General features: G+C 43.4%; 1 protein-coding gene across 1 annotated transcript in view; it reads left to right on the forward strand.

The window, feature by feature from the left end:
* The window catches only part of rheb (Ras homolog, mTORC1 binding), a 149,739-nt gene that overhangs the window by 118,171 nt on the left and 8,047 nt on the right, over positions 1-23,521 (forward strand). The window contains exons 4-7 of the mRNA XM_068015097.1: positions 1,589-1,671; positions 7,184-7,240; positions 7,331-7,378; positions 14,596-14,677. Coding sequence (XP_067871198.1) covers positions 1,589-1,671; positions 7,184-7,240; positions 7,331-7,378; positions 14,596-14,677 — 270 coding nt within the window. The remainder of the gene's footprint in view (positions 1-1,588; positions 1,672-7,183; positions 7,241-7,330; positions 7,379-14,595; positions 14,678-23,521) is intronic.

Here is a 23,521-nt window from a genome sequence, read left to right on the forward strand (position 1 = left end):
AAGTGGCAACACGGGTAGACAGGGTAGTGAAGAAGGCGTATGGCATGCTTGCCTTCATCGGCCGAGGCAATGAGTACAAGAGTTGGGACGTCATGTTACAGTTGTACATAACGTTGGTTCGGCCGCATTTGGAATGCCGCACTACAGGAAAGATGTGATTAAGCTCGAGAGGGTGCAGCAAAGATTCACAAGGATGTTGCCTGGTTTGGAGGGCTTGAGTTATAAAGAGAGATTTGATAGGCTGGGTCCGTTTTCCCTGGAGAGAAGGAGGCTGAGAGGGGACATGATAGAGGTATATAAAATTATGAGAGGCATAGATAGGGTAGATAGCCAGAGTCTGTTTCCCATGGTAGGGGTGACTAAAACTAGAGGGCATAGATTTAAGGTGAGAGGGAGGAGGTTTAAAGCGGATCAAAGGGGTAAATTTTTCACACAAAGAATAGTGGGTATCTGGAATGAGCTGCCTGAGGAGGTGGTGGAGGCAGGAACAGTAGCGACATTTAAGAGGCATCTGGACAGGTACTTGAATGAGCAAGGCATAGAGGGATATGGAATTAATGCAGGCAGGTGGGATTAGTATAGATAGACATTATGGGTCAGCATGGACATGGTGGGCTGAAGGGCCTGTTTCTATGCTGTATGACTCTATGCAGATGTAAGATCTCTGGAGGAGATGAAGTCAGTGACTGTCCTGTTGACCATAGCTTGATGTTGGGTGGTGAGCTCATGGTCCAGCAGGAGGTAGGAAGAAATGTCTGAGAGTTAGCGCTCAGCCTCTGCAAGGTAGAGGTCGGTATGCCAGACAACAACAGCACCACCCTTGTCAGCAGGTTTGATCACAAACAGGTCTACAGGCTGAGGGAAGGCAGCGGGGAGCAGGTGGGCGTGGGTGGGAAACGGTGAAGAGAAACATGATGACAGGAGGGAGTGGGGTGCAGTTGGGGTTGGGATGGAGGCGGCGAACGCAGCCATTGAGGGAATTTGTTTTTTGTGACATCCTTACCTGGTCTGGCCTACATGTGATTCCAGACACACAGCAATGTGGTTGACTTTTAATTGCCCTCTGAAATGGCTGAGCAAGCCACTCAGTTACCTTCTCAAGGGCAACATCCCATGAAAGAATTTTTTAACATTTCCACCTTGTTGGGTGTACGCCAATGCCAAGGTTGTACTGAAACAGCTTGGCCATGGGTGCGGCTAGTTCTGGAGCACAAATCTTCACTCTAGCCAGAATGTGGTCAGGGCCCATAAGCTTTTGCTGCTGAACAAATGAGGATTCATCTGCTTTCAGCCATGCTACAACATTCTCTAACATTAATATGTAGTTACCGAAATGTACTTCTAAATGGATTAAACACTCTAAAGGATACTATGAATTTAAACTTATTTCTGTCAAAGCAGTGACATTGCTGGTAGCAAAGTAAGAATATTATGCAAAAGATTACACTTGGTTTCCTGTGTAAAAATGCTTCTAAGCGAAGTTGCATGTCATGATCTGAACCTTGCCTAGGACTCTGTACAACTATTGGTAATGTTTAATGAGGACTCATTACCCTGACAACCTGACATTTGTCTTTTTAACCTTTAGGATGAGTACTCTATTTTCCCTCAGACGTATTCCATAGACATTAATGGATACATTCTAGTGTATTCAGTTACATCTAACAAAAGGTAAGGATTTCTAGTTAATATTGTTCATTTTTAGTAAGACAGCTACATTGGCTTGGGATAGCAGCAATAAGCCAATTTGCAAACCACATTGATAGCTGCCTTGAAGTGGTGTTATTACTTAGTGTTTGCATTATTCAGCAAATGGTAACCTGCTATTGATGAAAAAGTAAGTGCTTTTTAAACAAAGAAATAAGTTGATATTTTTCCAAAAATGCTGAACGTTTTATATATTTATTTATAAAGTGTTATTGTAGTGGTTTTAGTTTTTTACAGCAAGAAGCTTCATATATAATAAAATTTAATTTTCAGTGAAAGATGGTATGTAGTGGAGAAAATGGGCATCTATCAGCACGTAACAAGCCCAACGAGGCGGGGTGCAATTCTAGGTCGCAGGACAGGTAAATAGAGTGATGAAGAAGGGATATGGAATGCTTTCTTTTATTGGCCGAGGTATAGAATGCAAAAGCAGGGATGTAATGCTGCAACTGTATAAAACGCTGGTTAGGCCACAGCTGGAGTATAACGTACAGTTCTGGTCACCACATTACAGGAAGAACATAATTTCTCTGGAGAGAGTATAGAGGAGATTTACAAGAATGTTGTCAGGGCTTGAAAGTTGCAGCTATGAGGAAAGATTGGATCGACTAAGGTTGTTTTCCTTAGAACAGAGGAGGCTGAGGGGTGACTTAATTGAGGTGTCCAAAATTGAGGAGCCTAGATAGAGAGGAAGGACCTGTTTCCCCTAGTGGAGAGGTCAATTACCTGGGGGCACAGATTTAAGGTGATTGGTAGAAGGGTTACCGGGGATATGAGGAAAAACTTTTTCACCCAGAGGATGTTGGGTATCTGGAATTCACTGCCCAGATCGGTGGTGGCGGCAGAAACCTTCAATTCTTTTAAAAGGTACCTGGACATGCACCTGAAGTGCTGTAACCTGCAGGGCTATGGACCAGGTGCTGGAAGGTGGGATTAGATTGGGTGGCTAGTTTTTTCGGCTGGTGCAGACGCGATGGGCTGAATGGCCTCCTGTGCCATAATTTTACTATGGTTCTAAAGTTTACAGCACAGAGACCATTTGGCCCGTCGTGTCTGCACTGGCTGGAGAAAAAGCCACCCAGCCTAATTCCACTTTCCAGTCTTTGGTCCGTAGCCTGCAGGTTACAGCACTTCAGGTGCACACCCAGCCACCTTTTAAATGAGATGAGGTTTTCTGCCTCAACCACCCTTTCAGGCAGTGAGTTCCAGACCCCCACCACCCTCTGGGTGAAAACATTTTTCCTCATCTCCCCTTTAATCCTTCTACCAATCACTTTTAATCTATGTCACCAAGTCACTGACCTCTCTGCTAATATAAATAGGCCCTTCCCATCTACTCTATCCAGGCCCTTCACAATTTTGTATATCTGAATCAAATCTCCCGTCAGCCTCCTCTGTTCCAAAGTTGACCATCTTGATAGCTGCTTTAACGTAAGAAATTACTATGGCGGTTCATGGAATAAGCATGTTGAAAATAAATGTTGAGCTAGAAAAGGACAGGGCTCAGAGCAGAGCAGTGGGATTAGTTTGGGATTTTTCTAGCAAAGCCAGCACCTTCATGATTGGCTAAAAGACCTCCCTCTGTCATGGGTTTTGGCAAGGTTTTTAAAGGAGGAGATGGACAGAAAGATCTTGGTAGGGAATTTCAAGAGAAGGACCTAGGCAGCTAATGCCTTGCTACTGATGGGACAGAGGGAGAGGTGAAGCAAAGAGGATGACGTTTGAAGAACTGAATGTTTTGCAGGCATGTATAGGGCTGGCAGAGATGGATTGTGGCAAGTCCCTGCAAAGATATATTAATGAATACATGGATTTTAAGTTGAAGGCATTAGAGAAGGGAAAAAACTGATGTGGGTCAGCAAGGATGGGTAAGCTGATATTGCAGGCCAGGATACTTGCAGCAGGCTAGTTGGAGTTATAGAGGGTGGGCATTGAGTACGATGCTTAACTAAAGCATTTTTCAGTCCAGCACTGACTTTAAAAAAAAAATCCATTTCCAAGATGCTTTATTGCAAGTGGGAGTTGCATTCATTATCATTAGAATACAGCTCATTGTGAGATTCCCAAATATCCATATGAATTCTTTTTAATATGCCCACACAGCATTTCACTAAAGAATAGAGGCAATTTGCTGTGGTGTTTGAGCTTTTAGCATTCAAATTAAATTGTTAAAAAATTGTGTTTTCCCTTGGTTGAAATTATAGTTTATACTTTCTGATAGCATTCCACTAAAGTATAAAATTATAGTTCTGATGAAAGGTCACTGACCTGAAACATTAACTCTGCTTCTCTCTCCACAGATGCTGCCAGACCTGCTGAGTATTTCCAGCATTTCTTGTTTTTATTTCAGATTTCCAGCATCTGCAGTATTTTGCTTTTATAAAATTACACTGTATGATTTATTAACCTTCCAAGTTTTTTTTTAAACATTAAGTATAAGAACATAAGAATAAGAACTAGGAGTAGGAAATTCAGCCCCTCGAGCTTGCTCCGACATTCAGTACGATCATGGCTGATCTCATCTTGGCCTCAACTCCACTTTCCTACCCGTTTTCCATAGCCCTTCAACCCATTTCTAATTAAAAATCTGTCTATCTCCTGCTTAAATTTACCCAATGTCCCGGCAGCCACCACACACTGGGGCAGTGAATTCCACAGATTCACGACCCTTTGAGAGAAGTAATTTCTCCACATCGCTGTTTTAAATCTGGTACCCATTATCCTAAAACTATGACCTCTCGTTCTAGACTGCCCCACAAGAGAAAACATCCTCTCTATGTCTATTTTGTCAATCCCCTGAATCATCATATATATACCTCAATTAGATCTCTTATTCTAAATTCCAGAGAGTAAAGGCCTAAACTGCTCAATAAGACAATGCTTCATAAGACAAGCCCCCCATCTCTGGAATCAATATAGTGAACCACCTCTGAACTGCTTCCAATGCAGCTACACCCTTTCTCAAGTAAGGGGACCAAAACTGTACGCAATACTCCAGCTGCGGTCTCACTAATGCCTTGTACAGTTGCAGCAACACTTCCCTACTTTTATACTCTATTCCTTTAGAAATAAATGCCAAAATTCCATTTGCCTTCCTGATCACCTGCTGTACTTGCAAACTAGTTTTCTGCGATTCATGCACGAGGACACCCAGATCCCTCTGCACCGAAGCACTCTGAAGTTTCTCTCCATTTAGATAATTTGCCTTTCTATTCTTCCAACCAAAATGGATAACCTCACACTTATCCACGTTAAACTCCATCTGCCAAATTTTGGCCCCTTTATCTAATCTATCCATATCCATTTGTAGATTTCTTATTTCTTTATTGCAACTTACTATCCCACCTATTTTAGTGTCATCTGCAAATTTGGCTATAGTACCTTCTATCCCTGCATCCAAGTCATTTATATAGATTGTAAATAGTTGGGTCCCGAGGACCGAACCCTGTGGCACCCCACTAGTTACATCTTTCCAACCAGAAAAAGACCCATTGATCCAAACTCTCTGTTTTCTGTTGGTTAGCCAATCCTCTATCCAAGCTAATAAGTTGTCCCTAGCCCATGTGAACTTACCTTGTGTATTAACCTTTTGAGCGGCACCTTATCAAATGCCTCTGGAAGTCCAGATAAATTACATCTACAGGATCCCCATTATCCACTTAGCTTGTTACAGCTTCGAAGAACTCTAGCAAATTAGTCAAACACGATTTACCCTTCATAAAACCATGCTGACTCTGATGGATTGCGTTTTGACTTTCTAAATGTCCTGTTTGTACTTCCTTAATGGATTCTAACAATTTCCCAACGACAGATGTTAAACTAACTGGTCTATAGTTTCCTACTTTCTGCCTCCCTCCCTTTTTTAATAAGGGCGTTACATTAGCTTTTTTCCAATCCACTGGAACCTTTCCCGTATCCAGAGAATTTTGGAATATTCTAACCAATGGATCCACTATCTCCACTGCTACTTCCTTTAAGACCCGAGGATGTAGTCCATCAGGCCCTGGGGACTTGTCTGCCTTCAACCCCAATAGTTTGTTCAGTACTTTTTCCCTAGTGATGATTGTTCTAAGTTCCTCCCTTTCTATAACCTCTGCATTACCTGGTATTATTGGGATGGTACTAGTGTCCTCCACCGTGAAAACTGAAGCAAAATACTGATTTAGTGTCTCTGCCATTTCTGTGTTCCCTTCTATTAACTCCCCAGTCTCATCCTCCAACGGACCAACATTCACTTTCGCTACTCTCTTCCCTTTTATAAACAAGTTTTTCAAGTCTTTCTGTGTGACTGGAACATTTGCATTGTTAATATTCTAGTAAATCTTAATTGACAAGGTTTCAATTCAGAAAATACATTCCAATATCTAGATTTATCTTTCAATATTAATTAGTTTTAACTAGTTTGCTAAATGGGCATCTTTGGGCTTATAGCTTCAAAGTAAACCCCTGCTACTATGTAAGATGCTACTGAATATTATTGAGGACTATTAGAATTTTACCCTATAAACTTGTGTTGCATTTTGGCTGCTATTTTAATAAATTATCTGGACTTTGGGAGCTTAGACACTTTGTGAGTTTAGACGTGAAGCTGACCAGTGAGTGAAAGTGAAGAGTTAATGTAGAATGTTACCTGATCGTAAAACAGGGAGAAGGTACCCAGTAAAATTAAAACACATTTTTGCCTGCGTTCAAAGTTCTTGCTGCTTTCAGAGAACTTACAGGCGTGTATGGTATGTACTGTGACATTAAAAGTCATCTCGCTAGAATTAGTCTGTCATGTGCCACCACAACCCAAATAATGTTGAGTAATCAAATTGTAATACTGACTCTTAAAAAGATTACAAATTTCGGTTCATGTGTTATGCTCTTGCATCAGTTGGCAAAAAATTGTTTCATGTAGTTACACTCTAGGATTAGTTTCAAAATCAAGTATGGTGTTTTTTAAATCTTAAACTCATTGTACATTTTCATATAACTGTCTTAAAAATGAAGGAAAGTTTAAAGGGGAGCAATTTTTGTTCAGAGTATTTTTACAAAATATTTTGGTACTCTGCTTCCCTGGCATTCAACATCTCTAGTTCAGATCAGTCAGAATTGACCCACCTCTTTCCCCCCCCCCCCACCCCCACCTCCCACCCCCACCCCGTACGTACAACAAAGCCATTCCAGTAATCTTGAGAGTGGTGTAGGATTGAGGAGACCCAATGTGAGATGCCTTTCTTAGAGGTAACAAATATCGGTAGTGTTTTGAATTTTTTTTAGATGGTGGAATTACTTCGTGGGAAAATGAATTTTTCTTTGTTCTAAATGTAATCTTTCCCCACTAGACGTATTCTGTCGTCTTCATAAAGGTGACGGCTGTGAAAAGACCAGCGTGGTTGCGATATCTGACGGGGTGATCGGTAACCATCCTTGGCTCCCAGCTTGATAGGAGTAGATCATAATAATCACTACTTTTTTTTTTACATGTTTGCAGTTTTGAGGTGATCAAGGTTATTCATGAAAAATTGTTGGACATGGTGGGGAAAGTGCAGTAAGTAAAACAAAAATTTCAATCTGTTTTTTTCTGTTTGTATTTTAACTTTGATTTGGTCTTTAACTGTTGGTTAACTTTTCTTTACAGAGTTCCCATTATGTTGGTTGGAAATAAAAAAGATCTACATATGGAAAGGTAGGTTGTTTTTACATGGACATTTTGGAAAGTGGTGGCAAATAGAATGCTGCTCTGCGAACCACACCATGCAAATTGTAGGGTAGTACTTTAATTTGGCCGCCTAATTCTAAAGTGTGACTGAAAACCATGCCCCAGAATGATTAGTCTGCTTGTTTTGTGTTTTTCATTAAATTAAGAATGAGATGCCCCAAAATAGGTCATTGAGACACAAGACCAATGTAAAGCAGATTAAGTTTTTCCAGTTTTCCTACCTTCTGTCTTCCCTCTGGCAAAGTGTCTGACCACCAGCCGGTCTTTCGTAATAGCAGTCCACCGTTGCAAGTAGAGCATGCCTCTGGAGCGCATATTCTCCGACCTTTTAATACCACTAGTATGGTCCTAAATACGAACATACAAATTAGGAGCAGAAGTAGGCCATTCGGCCCCTCGAACCCTGCTCCACCATTCAATAAGACCATGGCTGATCTGTTTGCGTTTCGAATTCTACACTCTCATTTACCCCAATAATCTTAGCTTCTTGCTGGGCAAGGAAATCAATCTACCACCGCCTTAAATTCAATGACCCTGCCTCCACCACCACCTAAGGCAGAGTGTTCCAAAGTCGCACAAGCCTCTGAGAGAAAAAATTTCTCCTCATCTCTGTCCTAAAAGGGCGACCCTTAAAATGCCCCCGAATTCTGGACTCGCCAGAAAGAGGAAACATCCTTTCCACATTCACCTGGTCAAGACCATTCAGGATCTTATAAACTTCAATCAAGTCTCCCCTCACTTTTCTAAACTCCAGTGAAAACAAGCCCAGTCTGTCCACCCTTTCCTCATAAGACTACCCGCTCATTCCAGGTATCAATCTAGTAAACTCCTCTGGACCGCCTCCAACGCAGTTACATTCTTTCTTAAATAAGGAGACCAAAACTGCACGTAGTATTTGAGATGTGGCCTCACCAATTCTCTGTATAACTGAAGCATAACATCCTTAGTTTTATTTTCAATTCCTCTCATTACAAAGGAGAGCATTCCATTAGCCTTCTTTGTTACTTGCTATACCTACATTTTGTGACTCATGCACTAGAACACCTAATTCCCTATGCACCTCGGAATTCTGCAGTTGTTCTCTGTTTAAGTAATACTCTGCTTTTTTATTATTCTTGCCAAAGTGAGCAACTTCACATTTTCCCACATACTTGATCTGCCAGATTTTTGCCCACTCACTCAACCTACCTATATGGGTCTGCAACCTCCTTATGTCTTCACAGCATACTATCCTACCTATCTTTGTGTCATCTGCAAATTTAGCTACCATGCCATCGCTCCCCTCATCTAAGTCATTGATATAAATTGTAAAAGGTTGAGTCCTCAGCACAGACCCCTGCGGCACTCTACTCGTCACATCCTGCCACTCAGAAAAGGACCCATTTGTGCATACTTACTGTTTTCTGCCAGCTAGCCAATCCTCTATCCATGCTAACATGTTACCCACCACACCATGAGCTCCCACTTTCGCAGTATCCTTTTATGTGGTACCTTGTCAAATGCCTTCTTGAAATCCAAGTACAATACGTCAACGGGTTCCCCTTTATCCACAGCGCATGTTACTCCTTCAAAGAACTCCAATAAATTGGTTAAACATGATTTCCCTTTCACAAAACCGTGCTGACTATTGCTGATTACCTTGAGTTTTTTAAGTGCCCAGCTATAACCTCCTTAATAAATTTTAACACCTTCCCCACAGCAGACGTGGCCTATAGTTAGACCCGAGGTTGAAGTCCATCAGGATCCGGGGACTTGTCAACCCGCAGCTCCAACAGTTTGCTCAGTAGGGCTTCCCTGGTGATTGTAATTTCACCAAGATACTCTCTTCCTTCCACCTCCTGATTTACAGCTATTACTGGAATGTGTTTTGTATCCTCTATAGTGAAAACAGAAGCAAAATATTTTTTCATTTCATCCGCCATCTCCTTATTATCTACTATTAACTCCCCAATCTCACTCTCTAGAGGATCAACACTCACTTTACTTTTTTCCTTTTTAAATACCTCTCGAAACTTTTGCTATCTATTTTAAAATTTCTAGCTAGCTTCCTCTCATCCTCTAACTTCTTTCTCCTGATTAACCTTTTAGTTATTCTCTGCCGTCCTTTATATTCTGACCAATCATCTGATCTGCCACTCATCTTTGCGCAATTATATGCTTTTTCCTTAAGTTTGATGCTTTACTTAACTTCTTTAGTTAACCACAGATGGTGGCTCCTTCCCTTGGAATGTTTCTTTATAGTAGGAATATACTTATTCGTATTCTGAAATATCCCCTTAAATGTCTGCCATTGTTTCTCTATTGATCTATCTCCTAGCCTAGTCACCCAGTTCACTTCAGCTAGCTCAGCTTTCATGCCCACATAGTTGCCCTTATTCAAGTTTAAAATACTAATCTTAGACCCACTCTTCTCTCTTTCTAACTGGATGTAAAATTCAGTCATATTGTGGTCGCTGCTACCTAGAGGTGCCTTTTCCCTGAGGTCATTCATTAATCCTGTCACGTTACACAATACCAAGTCTAATATAACATGCTCTCTGGTTGGTTCCAGAACATGCTCCTCTAAGAAACTATCTTGAAAGCATCAAAAGTGCTACCCCTCATTCAGGCTACTATTGCCAATCTGATTTTTCCAGTTTATATGTAGATTAAAATCACACATGATTATTGCCTTCCCTTTATCAAAAGCACCCAATATTTCTTCTTGGATACTTTGTCCTACATTGTGGTTACTTTTAGGGGATCTTTAGACCACTCCCATTAGTGACTTCTTTACTCTGATATTCTTCATCTCCACCCAAATTGATTCTACATCCTGATCTCTTGAACTAAGGTCATCTTTAACTATTGCACCAATGCAATCCTTGATTAACAGTGCTACTCTTTCACTTTTACCTAGCTTCCTATACTTCTTGAATGTTTTATACCCCCTAATATTCAGGACCCAATCCTTGTCATCCAGCAGCCATGTCTCTTTAATGGCCATCAGATCATATTTATTTACTTCAATGTGCGCTATCAGTCTGTCTGCTTTGTTATGAATACTACGTGCATTCAGATACAGCGTCTTTAGTTTTATCTTTTTGTTATCTTTGTAATATCTAGTCTTGACGATTGGTGTGTTCTTAGGTTTTTTTCTCTGTCCCTTCCTGCCATTCTCTGACCTTAATTTCCCATATTACTATTCTGCTTTCCTGCCTTGACGCTACCCCTTGATTTGTTACATCTACCCAAGCTTGATTCCCCCTCCCCACTTGTTTAGTTTAAAGCCCTCTCTACTTCCCTAGTTATACGGTTTGCTAGAAAACTGGTCCCAGCGCTATTCAGGTGCAGATTGTCCCAACGGTACAGCCCTAACAGTCCCCAGTACTGGTGCCAGTGCCCCATGAACCGGAACTCACTTCTCCCACACTATCTTTGAGCCACGTCTTCATTTCACTAATCTTATGTGCCCTCTGCCAATTGGCACATGGCTCGGGTAATAATCTAGATATTATTACCCTTGAGGTTCTGTTGTTCAATTTGGCGCCTAGCTCCTCATATTGTCTAAGCAGAAACTCTTTCCTAATCCTACCTATGTCGTTGGTACCTACGTGGACCACGACAACTGGATCCTTCCCTTCCCACTCCAAGTTCCTGTCAAGCCCTGAGCAGATGTCCCGAACCCTGGCACCAAGTAGGCAACACAGCCTTCTGGACTCATACTCTCGGCTGCACAGAACAGTGTCAATCCCCCTTCACTCGACTATCCCCTACTACCACTACATTCCTTTTTGCTCATCTACCTTGTAGACCTCGCTTTCATCTAAATATGCATGATTTAAATAAAAATTTAAAATACGTATCAATTTCATGAATTGAGAGGAGCTGATGAGCTTAATACTGTGCATTGTGAGCTAGCATTTCCTTTATGCTGCTGTTCCTCCTTGTCAAGAACTGACTGCTGAAAATTCAGTTATCAAGTTAATTTTAGCACTTTTGAAAGCTTTTTATGCTAAGAAATTGATTCTGATGCATGTGGATTTTAGGAATTAAGTTTAGCCCATAATTTTGCAGTTTACAGGGAAATCCTGTTTGACAAACTTATTAGAGTTTTTTGAGGATGTAACTAGATGTAGTATACCTGGATTGTCAAAAGGCATTCGATAAGGTACCACATGAAAGATTAATTGGCAAGATGGTGTTGGGCGAATATATTAGCGTGGGTAGAGGATTGGTTAACAGACAGGAAGTAGAGAGTGAGCATAAATGGGGCATTTTCAAGTTGGCAGGCAGTGAATAGTGGGGCACCACAAGAATCAATGCTGGGGCCTCAGCTATTTACACTCTATATTAATGACTTGGATGAAGAGACAGAGAGTAATGTATCTAAGTTTGCTGATGATACAAAGCTCGGTGGAAAGGTAAGCTGAGGGGAGGATGTAGAGAGACAGCAAAGAAATATAGACAGGTTAAGTGAGTGGCCAACAAGATGGCAAATGGAGTATAATGTAAGGAAGTGTGAAGTTGTTCGCAAAAATAGAAAAGCAGAATATTTTTGAAAAGGTGTGAAACTGGTAAGTGTTGATGGTAGGAGAGACTTTGGGGCACTCGTACAAGGAACGCACAAAGTTAACATGCAGGTGCAGCAGGCTGTTAGGAAGGCAAATGGCATGTTAGCCTTTATTGCAAGGGGATTGGAGTACAGAATAAAGAAGTCTTGCTAAAATTATAGAGGGCTTTGGCGCGATCACACCTGGTATACTGTGTGTAGTTTTGGTCTCTACATTTAAGAAAGGATACACTTGCACTGGAGACAGTGCAGCAAAGAGTTCCTAAATTGGCACCTGGGATGAGGGGGTTTGTCCTATGAGAGGCTGAGTAAATTGGGCCTGTATTCTCTGGAGTTTAGAAGAATGAGAGGAGATCTAATTGAGACATGCAGGATTCTGTAAGGGTTTGAAGGGATAGAAGCTGTGAGATTGTTCCCACTGGTCAGGGAATCTAGAACAAGGGGGCACAGTCTCAGGATAAGGGGTCGATCATTCAAGACATACATGGGGAGCAATTACTTCACTCAAAAGGTTGTGAATCTTTGGAATTCTGTACCCCAGAGGATTGTGTATGTTCCATCATTGAATACATTTAAGGCTGGGATAGATTTTTGGTCTCGCAGGGAATTAAGGGATATGGGGAGCGGGCAGGAAAGTGGAATTGAAGCCCAAGATCAGCCACGATTGTATTGAATGGTGGAGCAGGCTTGATGGGCCATATGGTCTACTTCTGTTCCTGTTTCTTGTGTTCTGGCAGTCATTTTTATACAGTGACTCAACTAAAAAATTTTGAGGAATTTTAAATGCAATAAGTTTGATCTTAAATTATGTAGCACCAAAGTTTCAAAAATTCATCTATACTGCCTTCCATTGTGGTGAATTGTGCTAGCTTTACTTATTTTAAAAAAAATCCAATAGAGTTTTATTTCACCCAGTCGGTTATAAAGGGAGCTTTGCTCTAAATACAGCCAATATTTAATCTTTTCTCATGTATTAATTCATCAGGGGTAAGCTTTCAGTCGTAACATGAATGAGTAGAATGCAGAGGTGGTATTACCAGAAATAATGGGGTAATAACATGAGCTGCTTTGTTTCATTTGATCTCACCCTTGTTTTGTTACAATCACTTGAACAGGTAAACAGGATCTCGTTTTATCTATTGAACTGTTTCTTTTGACAAGTTTTGTGAGGAATTAATCTCTTAGACGTTGGAGCAATTAATGACTGCAGCTTTGAAGAATGCTTTCAGTGCAACAGAAAATCACACAATCAATGCATGTATTTAGTGTTTTTTCAGGATCGGCCTTTTTCATGTGCAAGGATCTGCATCATTTTAAAAAAAATTAAATTAGATGTTGTCTTAGGCAACACATTTGTTTCTCATATAAATAAAAGCAAAATACTGCGGATGCTGGAAATCTGAAATAAAAACAAGAAATGCTGGAACCACTCAGCAGGTCTGGCAGCATCTGTGGAAAGAGAAGCAGAGTTAACGTTTTGGGTCAGTGACCCTTCTTTGGAACTGACAAATATTAGAAATGTCAAAGGTTATAAGCAAGTGAGCCGGGGGCGGGGCAAGAGATAACAAAGGAGAAGGTGTAGATTGGAAAAGGCCACATAGCTGACCAAGAGGTCATGGAGCAAAGGCAAACAATATGTTAATGGTGTGTTGAAAGACAAAGCATTAGTACAGATAGGATGTTAGCGAACTGAGGATTGAACAGCAGCAAGTACAAACATGAAAAAAACAGTGGGTAAGCAAACTGAACAACCTACAATGAAATTAACAAAAGAAAAAAAATTGTAAAAAATGTAAAAAAGAAAAAATAACAAACTAAAAGTAAAATGGGGGGCCCTTCATGCTCTGAAATTATTGAACTCAATGTTCAGTCCGGCAGGCTGTAGTGTGCCTAATCGGAAAATGAGATGCTGTTCCTCGAGCTTGCGTTGATGTTCAGTGGAACACTGCAGCAAGCCCAGGATAGAGATGTGAGCAGGGGAGTGTGTTGAAATGGCAAGCAACCGGAAGCTCAGGGTCCTGCTTGCGGACTGATCGGAGGTGTTCCGCAAAGCGGTCACCCAGTCTGCGTTTGGTCTCCCCAATGTAGAGGAGACCATATTGTGAGCAGCGAATACAGTATACTACATTGAAAGAAGTACAAGTAAATCACTGCTTCACCTGAAAGGAGTGTTTGGGGCCTTGGATAGTGAGGAGAGAGGAGGTAAATGGGCAGGTATTACATCTCCTGCGATTGCAGGGGAAGGTGCCATGGGACGGGGACGAGGTGGTGGGGGTAATGGAGGAGAGGACCAGGGTGTCGCGGAGGGAGCGATCCCTTCGAAATGCTGACGGGATGGGAGGGGAAGATGCGTTTGGTAGTGGCGTCACGCTGGAGGTGGCGGAAATGGCGGAGGATGATCCTTTGGATATGGAGGCTGATGGGGTGGAAAGTGAGGACAAGGGGAACCCTGTCATGGTTCTGGGAGGGAGGGGAAGGGGTGAGGGTAGAGGTGCGGGAAATGATTCATTGAGACAATGTTTTGAAACTTTTGTGGTCATTTTCCAACTTTTGCTAAATATTTCCAGTCTTTTCCATGTGATAATTACAAATAGCTGATAATCAATGAGTGTTTTTAAAATGTTATTTTTAGAGTGATCAGTTATGAAGAAGGGAAGAGCTTAGCAGATTCCTGGAGTGCTGCTTTCATGGAATCCTCTGCTAAAGAGAATCAGGTAAGGACAGTAAAATTGTGGAGAAGTAGTTGAGGGGTTTGAATCACTATTATCTCTGCTTCTATTAAAATCATCATCTGTTGTAGCTGTACCTTTCACAAACTTAGACCATCCCTAAAAGCTTCATAAGAAATTAAGTACTTTTGAAGTGAAGTCATTGTTGTAATGTAGAGAAGTTAAGCAACCAGCTTGTGCACAGCAAGTTGCTACAAGCCGCAATGAGATAAGTGAACAGGTGATCTGTTTTTAGATGGTGGTTGACTGATAAATGTTGCTCAGGGCACCCCAGCAGAACTCAGCTACTCTTTTTTGAGAAGTGCTATGGGATATTTGCTGAACAAGCAGGGTAGAGTCTCGGTAACATCTTATTTGAAACATAAAACCTCCAACACTGTAGCACTCCCTCAGTACTGCACTGAAATGCCATCTTTGGTTGTGTGCTGAAGTCTTGAGTGGGGCTTGAAGCCAAGACCTTCTGATTCTGAGCTAAGCCTGCCACTTGATGTCCAGATGGCTGTGCAGAACACCAATGGCAAACCTTCACATGCTTCATCTGCTGGAACTCTGGGATAAACTGTTTGGAGAATCGGCTCCAAGTGTGGAGTCCGTCTCAACAGTAGCAGAATTTGGTGCCGTGATTGGAGTCGTTGGAGACAGGACTTCATACCTGATTCTTTTCCTGCAGCACGTCTTTAAATTGGCAAATTGGTATCCTAAATTTCGCAATCATTCTGTACTCCCAGCAGCTACCAAGGTCAACTTGACAAGACAGCTGTCCTTATAGTTTTCAACATCTGTTACGATATTAATTTATTTTACAGAGCTTTCATGTCCTCCGTATGTTCCAAAGTGCTTCAAAACCAATTAATTGCTTTTTTGAAGTGTTGTCACTGCTGGTATGTAGGCAAAAAGTAACCTTTATCTCTGCTTTGCAGTTCATTACCTATTTTTCTTATGGTCCCCTTCCTTACTCGCATCCGCTGTTGCCAAGACTACCTTTTTCCCACCTCCACATCTATGCCTGCTTTAGTCCCTATCCACTGCAAGAATGTCAAGTCCATGCTTAATCACATTGAGGATTGACTTTCTAATAATCTTAGTGCCAAGGGTTCTTTCATATCAGCGCAATTTACAACTCATTTGAAACACACATCCTTGCTCACACAAAATCCTGCACTCCTATTATCCCCCACTCTCTCCAAGTTTCACCTGGGTCACTGTGGCTTTGCAAACTAACTTCAGGCTTCCCATTCTTGCTTTTAAATCTCTGCATGGAATTTCCTTACCCTATCTTTTCAAATCTTTGAGCTTAAAATCTCAACACGTACTCTTACTCTCTCTTAGCAGTCCCTCAGGCTCGAGGATGACTTCCTTCCACTCTAGGGTTGTGCTCTACAGTGCTCTAACATTGGGCTACTCCTTGTCTGTTTGCCTGTGGCCTCTTGTTTGCCACTGTGCTCCTGTACTTGAAAATTCCTGCCTTGTACCAGAGTAGGTCAAGATATTTTGTGTCCATCAATGTAACAGACTGTGGCACAAGAAAGTACAAACTGATTCTCTGCTTGTAGAAAGCTGACGCACATGTCAGAAAAGCTTATTTTTTGTCTTGCTGCTTTCATTTTCCAATATCTGTCTGCTTTTCTAACATGTATGTTTGATTGGAAACAAAATGTACATATTGATAGATCAGCCCCATAGCTGGTAGAGCTGTTAACATGTTAGTTGGCAGATGCAGTGAGTGGAGAGGCTACCTGCCAATTAAACAAAAAATAGCCTTTTCAAAATGAATAAATAACCTATGGGGAAAAGATTTCAAGGATGAGGGAAAGAAAATATCTAAATTTTGTCAATTTAAAAATATTTTCATGGCATATGTAGGCTTCTTTCTTTTGGGCCTCCTTATCTCGAGAGACAATGGATACGCGCCTGGAGGTGGTCAGTGGTTTGTGAAGCAGCGCCTGGAGTGGCTATAAAGGCCAATTCTGGAGTGACAGGCTCTTCCACAGGTGCTGCAGAGAAATTTGTTTGTTGGGGCTGTTGCACAGTTGGCTCTCCCCTTGCGCCTCTGTCTTTTTTCCTGCCAACTACTAAGTCTCTTCGACTCGCCACAATTTAGCCCTGTCTTTATGGCTGCCCGCCAGCTCTGGCGAATGCTGGCAACTGACTCCCACGACTTGTGATCAATGTCACACGATTTCATGTCGCGTTTGCAGACGTCTTTATAACGGAGACATGGACGGCCGGTGGGTCTGATACCAGTGGCGAGCTCGCTGTACAATGTGTCTTTGGGGATCCTGCCATCTTCCATGCGGCTCACATGGCCAAGCCATCTCAAGCGCCGCTGACTCAGTAGTGTGTATAAGCTGGGGATGTTGGCCGCTTCAAGGACTTCTGTGTTGGAGATATAGTCCTGCCACCTGATGCCAAGTATTCTCCGAAGGCAGCGAAGATGGAATGAATTGAGACGTCGCTCTTGGCTGGCATACGTTGTCCAGGCCTCGCTGCCGTAGAGCAAGGTACTGAGGACACAGGCCTGATACACTCGGACTTTTGTGTTCCGTGTCAGTGCGCCATTTTCCCACACTCTCTTGGCCAGTCTGAACATAGCAGTGGAAGCCTTACCCATGCGCTTGTTGATTTCTGCATCTAGAGACAGGTTACTGGTGATAGTTGAGCCTAGGTAGGTGAACTCTTGAACCACTTCCAGAGCGTGGTCGCCAATATTGATGGATGGAGCATTTCTGACATCCTGCCCCATGATGTTCGTTTTCTTGAGGCTGATGGTTAGGCCAAATTCATTGCAGGCAGACGCAAACCTGTCGATGAGACTCTGCAGGCATTCTTCAGTGTGAGATGTTAAAGCAGCATCGTCAGCAAAGAGGAGTTCTCTGATGAGGACTTTCCGTACTTTGGACTTCGCTCTTAGACGGGCAAGGTTGAACAACCTGCCCCCTGATCTTGTGTGGAGGAAAATTCCTTCTTCAGAGGATTTGAACGCATGTGAAAGCAGCAGGGAGAAGAAAATCCCAAAAAGTGTGGGTGCGAGAACACAGCCCTGTTTCACACCACTCAGGATAGGAAAGGGCTCTGATGAGGAGCCACCATGTTGAATTGTGCCTTTCATATTGTCATGGAATGAGGTGATGATACTTAGTAGCTTTGGTGGACATCCGATCTTTTCTAGTAGTCTGAAGAGACCACGTCTGCTGACGAGGTCAAAGGCTTTGGTGAGATCAATGAAAGCAATGTAGAGGGGCATCTGTTGTTCACGGCATTTCTCCTGTATCTGACGAAGGGAGAACAGCATGTCAATAGTCGATCTCTCTGCACGAAAGCCACACTGTGCCTCAGGGTAGACGCGCTCGGCCAGCTTCTGGAGCCTGTTCAGAGCGACTCGAGCAAAGACTTTCCCCACTATGCTGAGCAGGGAGATTCCACGGTAGTTGTTGCAGTCACCGCGGTCACCTTTGTTTTTATAGAGGGTGATGATGTTGGCATCGCGCATGTCCTGGGGTACTGCTCCCTCGTCCCAGCACAGGCATAGCAGTTCATGTAGTGCTGAGAGTATAGCAGGCTTGGCACTCTTGATTATTTCAGGGGTAATGCTGTCCTTCCCAGGGGCTTTTCCGCTGGCTAGGGAATCAATGGCAACACTGAGTTCCGATTTGGTTGGCTGTATGTCCAGCTCATCCATGACTGGTAGAGGCTGGGCTGCATTGAGGGCAGTCTCAGTGACAGCATTCTCCCTGGAGTACAGTTCTAGGTAGTGCTCAACCCAGCGGTCCATCTGTTTGCGTTGGTCAGTGATTATGTCCCCCGATTTAGATTTGAGGGGGGTGATCTTCTTGATGGTTGGCCCAAGAGCTCTCTTCATGCCATCATACATTCCTCTGATGTTTCCGGTGTCTGAGGCCAGCTGAATATGACTGCATAGGTGTTGCCAGTAGTCGTTTGCGCAACGCCTAGCTGTTCTTTGTGCAGTACTTCTGGCTGCTTTAAGTGCTGCGGATGTTAAATCGCTGGGGGCTTTCTTGTAGTTCAAAAGTGCAATGCGCTTAGCGGCTATGACAGGTTCCAGCTCTTCATTATGAGATTGAAACCAGTCTGCATTTCTCTTCGCACTTTTGCCGTAGGTGGTCAAAGCTGACTCATAGATGGCGTCTCTGATGTGGGCCCACTTGGTCTCAGCATCCCCTGTGGGAGTGTTTTGAAGGGCTGTTACAAGTGAATTTAGAAATTTTTGTAACAGCTGTGGGTGAGAAATTCTGCTCGTGTTGATGCGCGGGTGGCCCTTCTGCTTGGAATGATGCAACTTCTTTGGTCTGAGTCTAACCTTGCTGCACACCAGGGAGTGGTCGGTGTCGCAGTCCGCACTGTGGAAGCTGCGTGTGATTTGAACACTGTTTAAGGCGGCTCGCCTTGTGACAATGAGGTCTAGCTGGTGCCAACGACGTGATCTTGGGTGCCTCCATGAAACCTGGTGACAGGGTTTAGTGTGAAAGAACGAGTTGGTGATGCAGAGGTTATGATAGGTACACAACTCAAGCAGTCTCTGCCCGTTCTCATTCATCCTTCCAACGCCATAGCGCCCAAGGCAGGAGGGCCATGAGTCATGGTCGGCCCCAACCCTGGCATTAAAGTCCCCCAGCAGGAATAGGTGTTCGGTGTTGGGGATGCTGCTAATGATGTTATGGAGTTGTTCATAGAACTGGTCTTTAGCTTCAGGTGCGGAACAGAGTGTTGGAGCATAGATGCTGAGTAGGTGTACTGGACCAGAGGTGGTGAGCAGTCGGATGGACAGTATGCGTTCCGAGCCATTTGAGGGAGGCTCTATCATGCTGAGCAAGGAGTTTCTGATGGCGAAGCCCACTCCATGCTGTCTTGGTTCTTCAGGATCCCTGCCCTGCCAGAAGAAGGTGTAGTCTTGCTCTGCTAGAGAGCCACTCGCGGGGAGGCGAGTCTCCTGAAGTGCTGCAATGTCCACATTGAGTCTACTGAGCTCGTTGTTAATGATGGCGGTCTTCCGAGAATCGTTGATTTGTGTAAGGTCTTCCGACAGGCCAGGACACATAGTTCTGACGTTCCAGCTTGCAAAGCGAAGGGCTGGTACCTTCTTTCCTTTTTTCATGTTGTTTGGTGCGGTGTATCAGTCCACCTTTCGGGCAATGACCCTGAGCTCCAAGCACCCATTGAAGCAGGCAGACTGTGGCGGGACAGAACCTTATTGACCGGGGGCTGCCCGGTTTGAGGCGGGCGGTAGCTGTCCAGTGAGGTGCAATGACCTCTCCCACCGACAAAGGCAACCCGTGGCGCCCAGTTTCTACGCCAATATATCTGGACTTATAACCCGTAACTGCTGCCTTCCGTGTTGTTTCAGTCGCTGTGAGGCAACTATGGAGTGACCTCTCCATGGCGCATGCCTGGGCAAATTTATGGAGGTTGAGAGTTGCCCAGTCGTCAAAACCCCCCTCTCGGCCTTTCTGGTGGGGTCCAAAGGAGTGCAGGACACGTCGTGTCCTGCACTCCTTTGGACCCCACCAGAAAGGCCGAGAGGGGGGTTTTGACGACTGGGCAACTCTCAACCTCCATAAATTTGCCCAGGCATGCGCCATGGAGAGGTCACTCCATAGTTGCCTCACAGCGACTGAAACAACACGGAAGGCAGCAGTTACGGGTTATAAGTCCAGATGTAGGCTTCAATACCATTCTAAAGGTGTGTATACTCTATTTATTTTATTTTTTAATTTATTTAGAGATACAGCACTGAAACAGGCCCTTCGGCCCACCGAGTCTGTGCTGACCAACAACCACCCATTTATACTAACCCTACAGTAATCCCATATGCCTTACCACCTACCTACACTAGGGGCAATTTATAACAGCCAATTTACCTATCACCTGCAAGTCTTTGGCATGTGGGAGGAAACCGGAGCACCCAGCGAAAACCCACGCGGTCACAGGGAGGACTTGCAAACTCCACACAGACAGTACCCAGAATTGAATCCGGGTCCCTGGAGCTGTGAGGCTGCGGTGCTAACCACTGTGCCGCCAGCCAAAGACTTGCAGATTGATAGGTAAATTGGCCATTGTAAATTGCCCCTAGTGTAGGTAGGTGGTAGGAGAATGGAGGGGATACGGTAGGGAATATGGGATTAATGTAGGATTAGTATAAATGGGTGGTTGTTGGTCGGCACAGACTCGGTGGGTCGAAAGGCCTGTTTGAGTGCTGCATCTCGAAATAAAATAAATCAAGACTGTCTTATGTGGACTAATCCTGTTTTACTGCCAGCAGCTTGAGGGAGTTATATTGGTCTTTTTCTACCAGCAGATTTTACTTGCATTTTTCTAGCACCATTTCTAGATGGCAGCAACTTTACGAAAATTAGTATTTCACCAGCTAAACCCCTCTTTTTGATCAAATCAAAAAGCAGAAATATGAAAGTTGTCTGGGTTTTTTTATTCATTCATGGGATATGGGTGTCGCTGGCTAGGTCAACATTTATTGCCCATCCCTAATTGCCCTTGAGAAGGTGGTAGTGAGCTGCCTTCTTGAACTGCTGCAGTCCATGTGAGGTGGTGTCACAGTGCTGTTAGGAAGGGAGTTACAGGATTTTGATCCAGTGGCAGTGAAGGAATGGTGATTTATTTCCAAGTCAGGATGGTGTGTGGCTTGGAGGGGAACTTACAGGTGGTAGTGTTCCCATGCATCTGCTGCCCTTGTCCTTCTCGGTGGTAGAGGTTATGGGTTTGGAAGGTGTTAAGGAGCCTTGGTGCATTGCTGCAGTGCATCTTGTAGATGGTACACACTGCTGCCACTGTGCGTCAGTGGTGGAAGGAGTGAATGTTTGTAGATGGCGTGCCAATCAAGCGGGCTGCTTTGTCCTGGATGGTGTCACGCTTCTTGAGTGTTGTTGGAGCTGCACCCATCCAGTCAAGTGGAGAGTATTCCATCACACTCCTGACTTGTGCCTAGTAGATGGTGACAGGCTTTGGGTAGTCAGGAGGTGAGTTACATGCCGCAAGATTCCTAGCCTCTGACCTGCTCCTGTCACCACGGTATTTTATGGCTACTGCAGTTCAGTTTGTGGTCAATGGTAACCCAAAGGATGTTGATAGTGGGGGATTCAGCAATGGGTAATGCCATTGAATGTCATGGGGAGATGGTTAGATTCTCTCTTATTTTAGATAGTCATTTCCGGGCACTTGTGTGGCACAAATGTTAATTGCCATTTATCAGCCCAAGCCTGGATATTGTCCAGGTCTTGCTGCATTTCTACACGGACTGCTTCAGTATCTGAGGAGTTGCGAATGGTGTTGAACATTGTGCATTCATCAGTGAACATTCCCACTTCTGACCTTATGATTGAAGCAAGGTCATTGATGAAACAGCTGAAGGTGGTTGGGCCTAGGACACTACCCTGAGGAACCCCTGCAGTGATGTCCTGGAGCTGAAATGATTGACCTCCAACAACCAAAACTATCTCATTTTGCGGTAGGTGTGACTCCAACCAGTGGAGAGTTTTCCCCCGATTCCCATTGACTCTGGTTTTGCTAGGGCTCCTTGATGCCATACTCGGTCAAATGCTGCCGTGATGTCAAGGGCACTCACTTTCACATCACCTCTTTTGTCCATGTTTGAACCAAAGCTGTAATGAGGTCAGGAGCTGGGTGGCCCTGTCAAGAGCAGGAGATAGATCTTATCGACATGCTGAGTTTGGAGAGGGTATGATAGGAGAGAAACTAGAGAGAAAACGCTGCTTCAGAGCGAGGAGAGGGAAGAACATTTCTGAATCCCAAAGTCTCTTAGATGGTGGAGATTTCCTTTCTATTGATAATGGTTGACTCTTTTTATCCCAGCTTGGTACAAATTATCATATAAAATCTGATGCATGACCGAAAGGTCTCAATCATAAAGATATTATTTTTGTCTTTTTGTTTCAGTATTATTTCTGCCAAACTCCTCCTCACTCCTGCAAGTGTTAAATAAGTATGTTTCTTCTTGAGAAATATCAATTTAAATGGACACTGAAACTGTATGAGCTGCTTTAAGATTCTTTTCAACTATAATAAATTGTTGCCTGAAACCAAGAGAGGAAGAGAACAGAATGGAGAAATTATTCTTCTGGAGTATGGTTTCTGTGGAAGAAGCTGTTTGTTTAATTCAGCATAACAGCTGGCTAGCAATTTCATCGAGACAGTAACCAAAGTCCATCACTCTGCCGGTGTTCACAGAAGTCTAGGGTGGTGTTCCCAGACAGCTGTTCAGATTGTCCTGAGTTTTCACCCTCCATACTGAATCTTTAATTGTACCGTTTGTATCACCACTGTCAAATTCTGCCATTCAGGGTTACATCTCCTGTTAACCAGAGCTAAATTTTTAAGCATTCCAGTTCCTAATTTGCATTGTCACTGCCAAATTTTGTCCTTAGAATAAAAAAGTTTGATCTTCACTGTGAAGTAGGTAAGCAACATGATTGCAAAGCAGGGCAGTTAAATGAGGTAGCGTTGTGTGAGAAGAAACTACTTTTTTTCAGTGAGCAGCTTGAATTTTCACATGTTGGTCTGGCATGGTTTCAGTGAATGTTGAGCTTTCTAGAAGTTACCATTTCCTCTATAACTTCATACTTCCAGCACAATGCTGCTTTTCTATTGATTTAATACCTTGGATTCTCCATGGTTGGTCTCCAAGCTAGGTAATGCTTGCCTTTTTTCCTACGTTCTACCCTCCGTAAACTCAAAGTCATCCAAAACTCTGCTGTCCGTGATCTAATTCACGCCATTCATGTTCACCTATCAGCCCTGTGCTCGCTGACCGACATTGGCTCCCGTTTAAGCCATGGCTCA

Source organism: Heterodontus francisci, chromosome 2, assembly GCF_036365525.1.
Source record: "Heterodontus francisci isolate sHetFra1 chromosome 2, sHetFra1.hap1, whole genome shotgun sequence".
NCBI lineage: Eukaryota > Metazoa > Chordata > Chondrichthyes > Heterodontiformes > Heterodontidae > Heterodontus > Heterodontus francisci.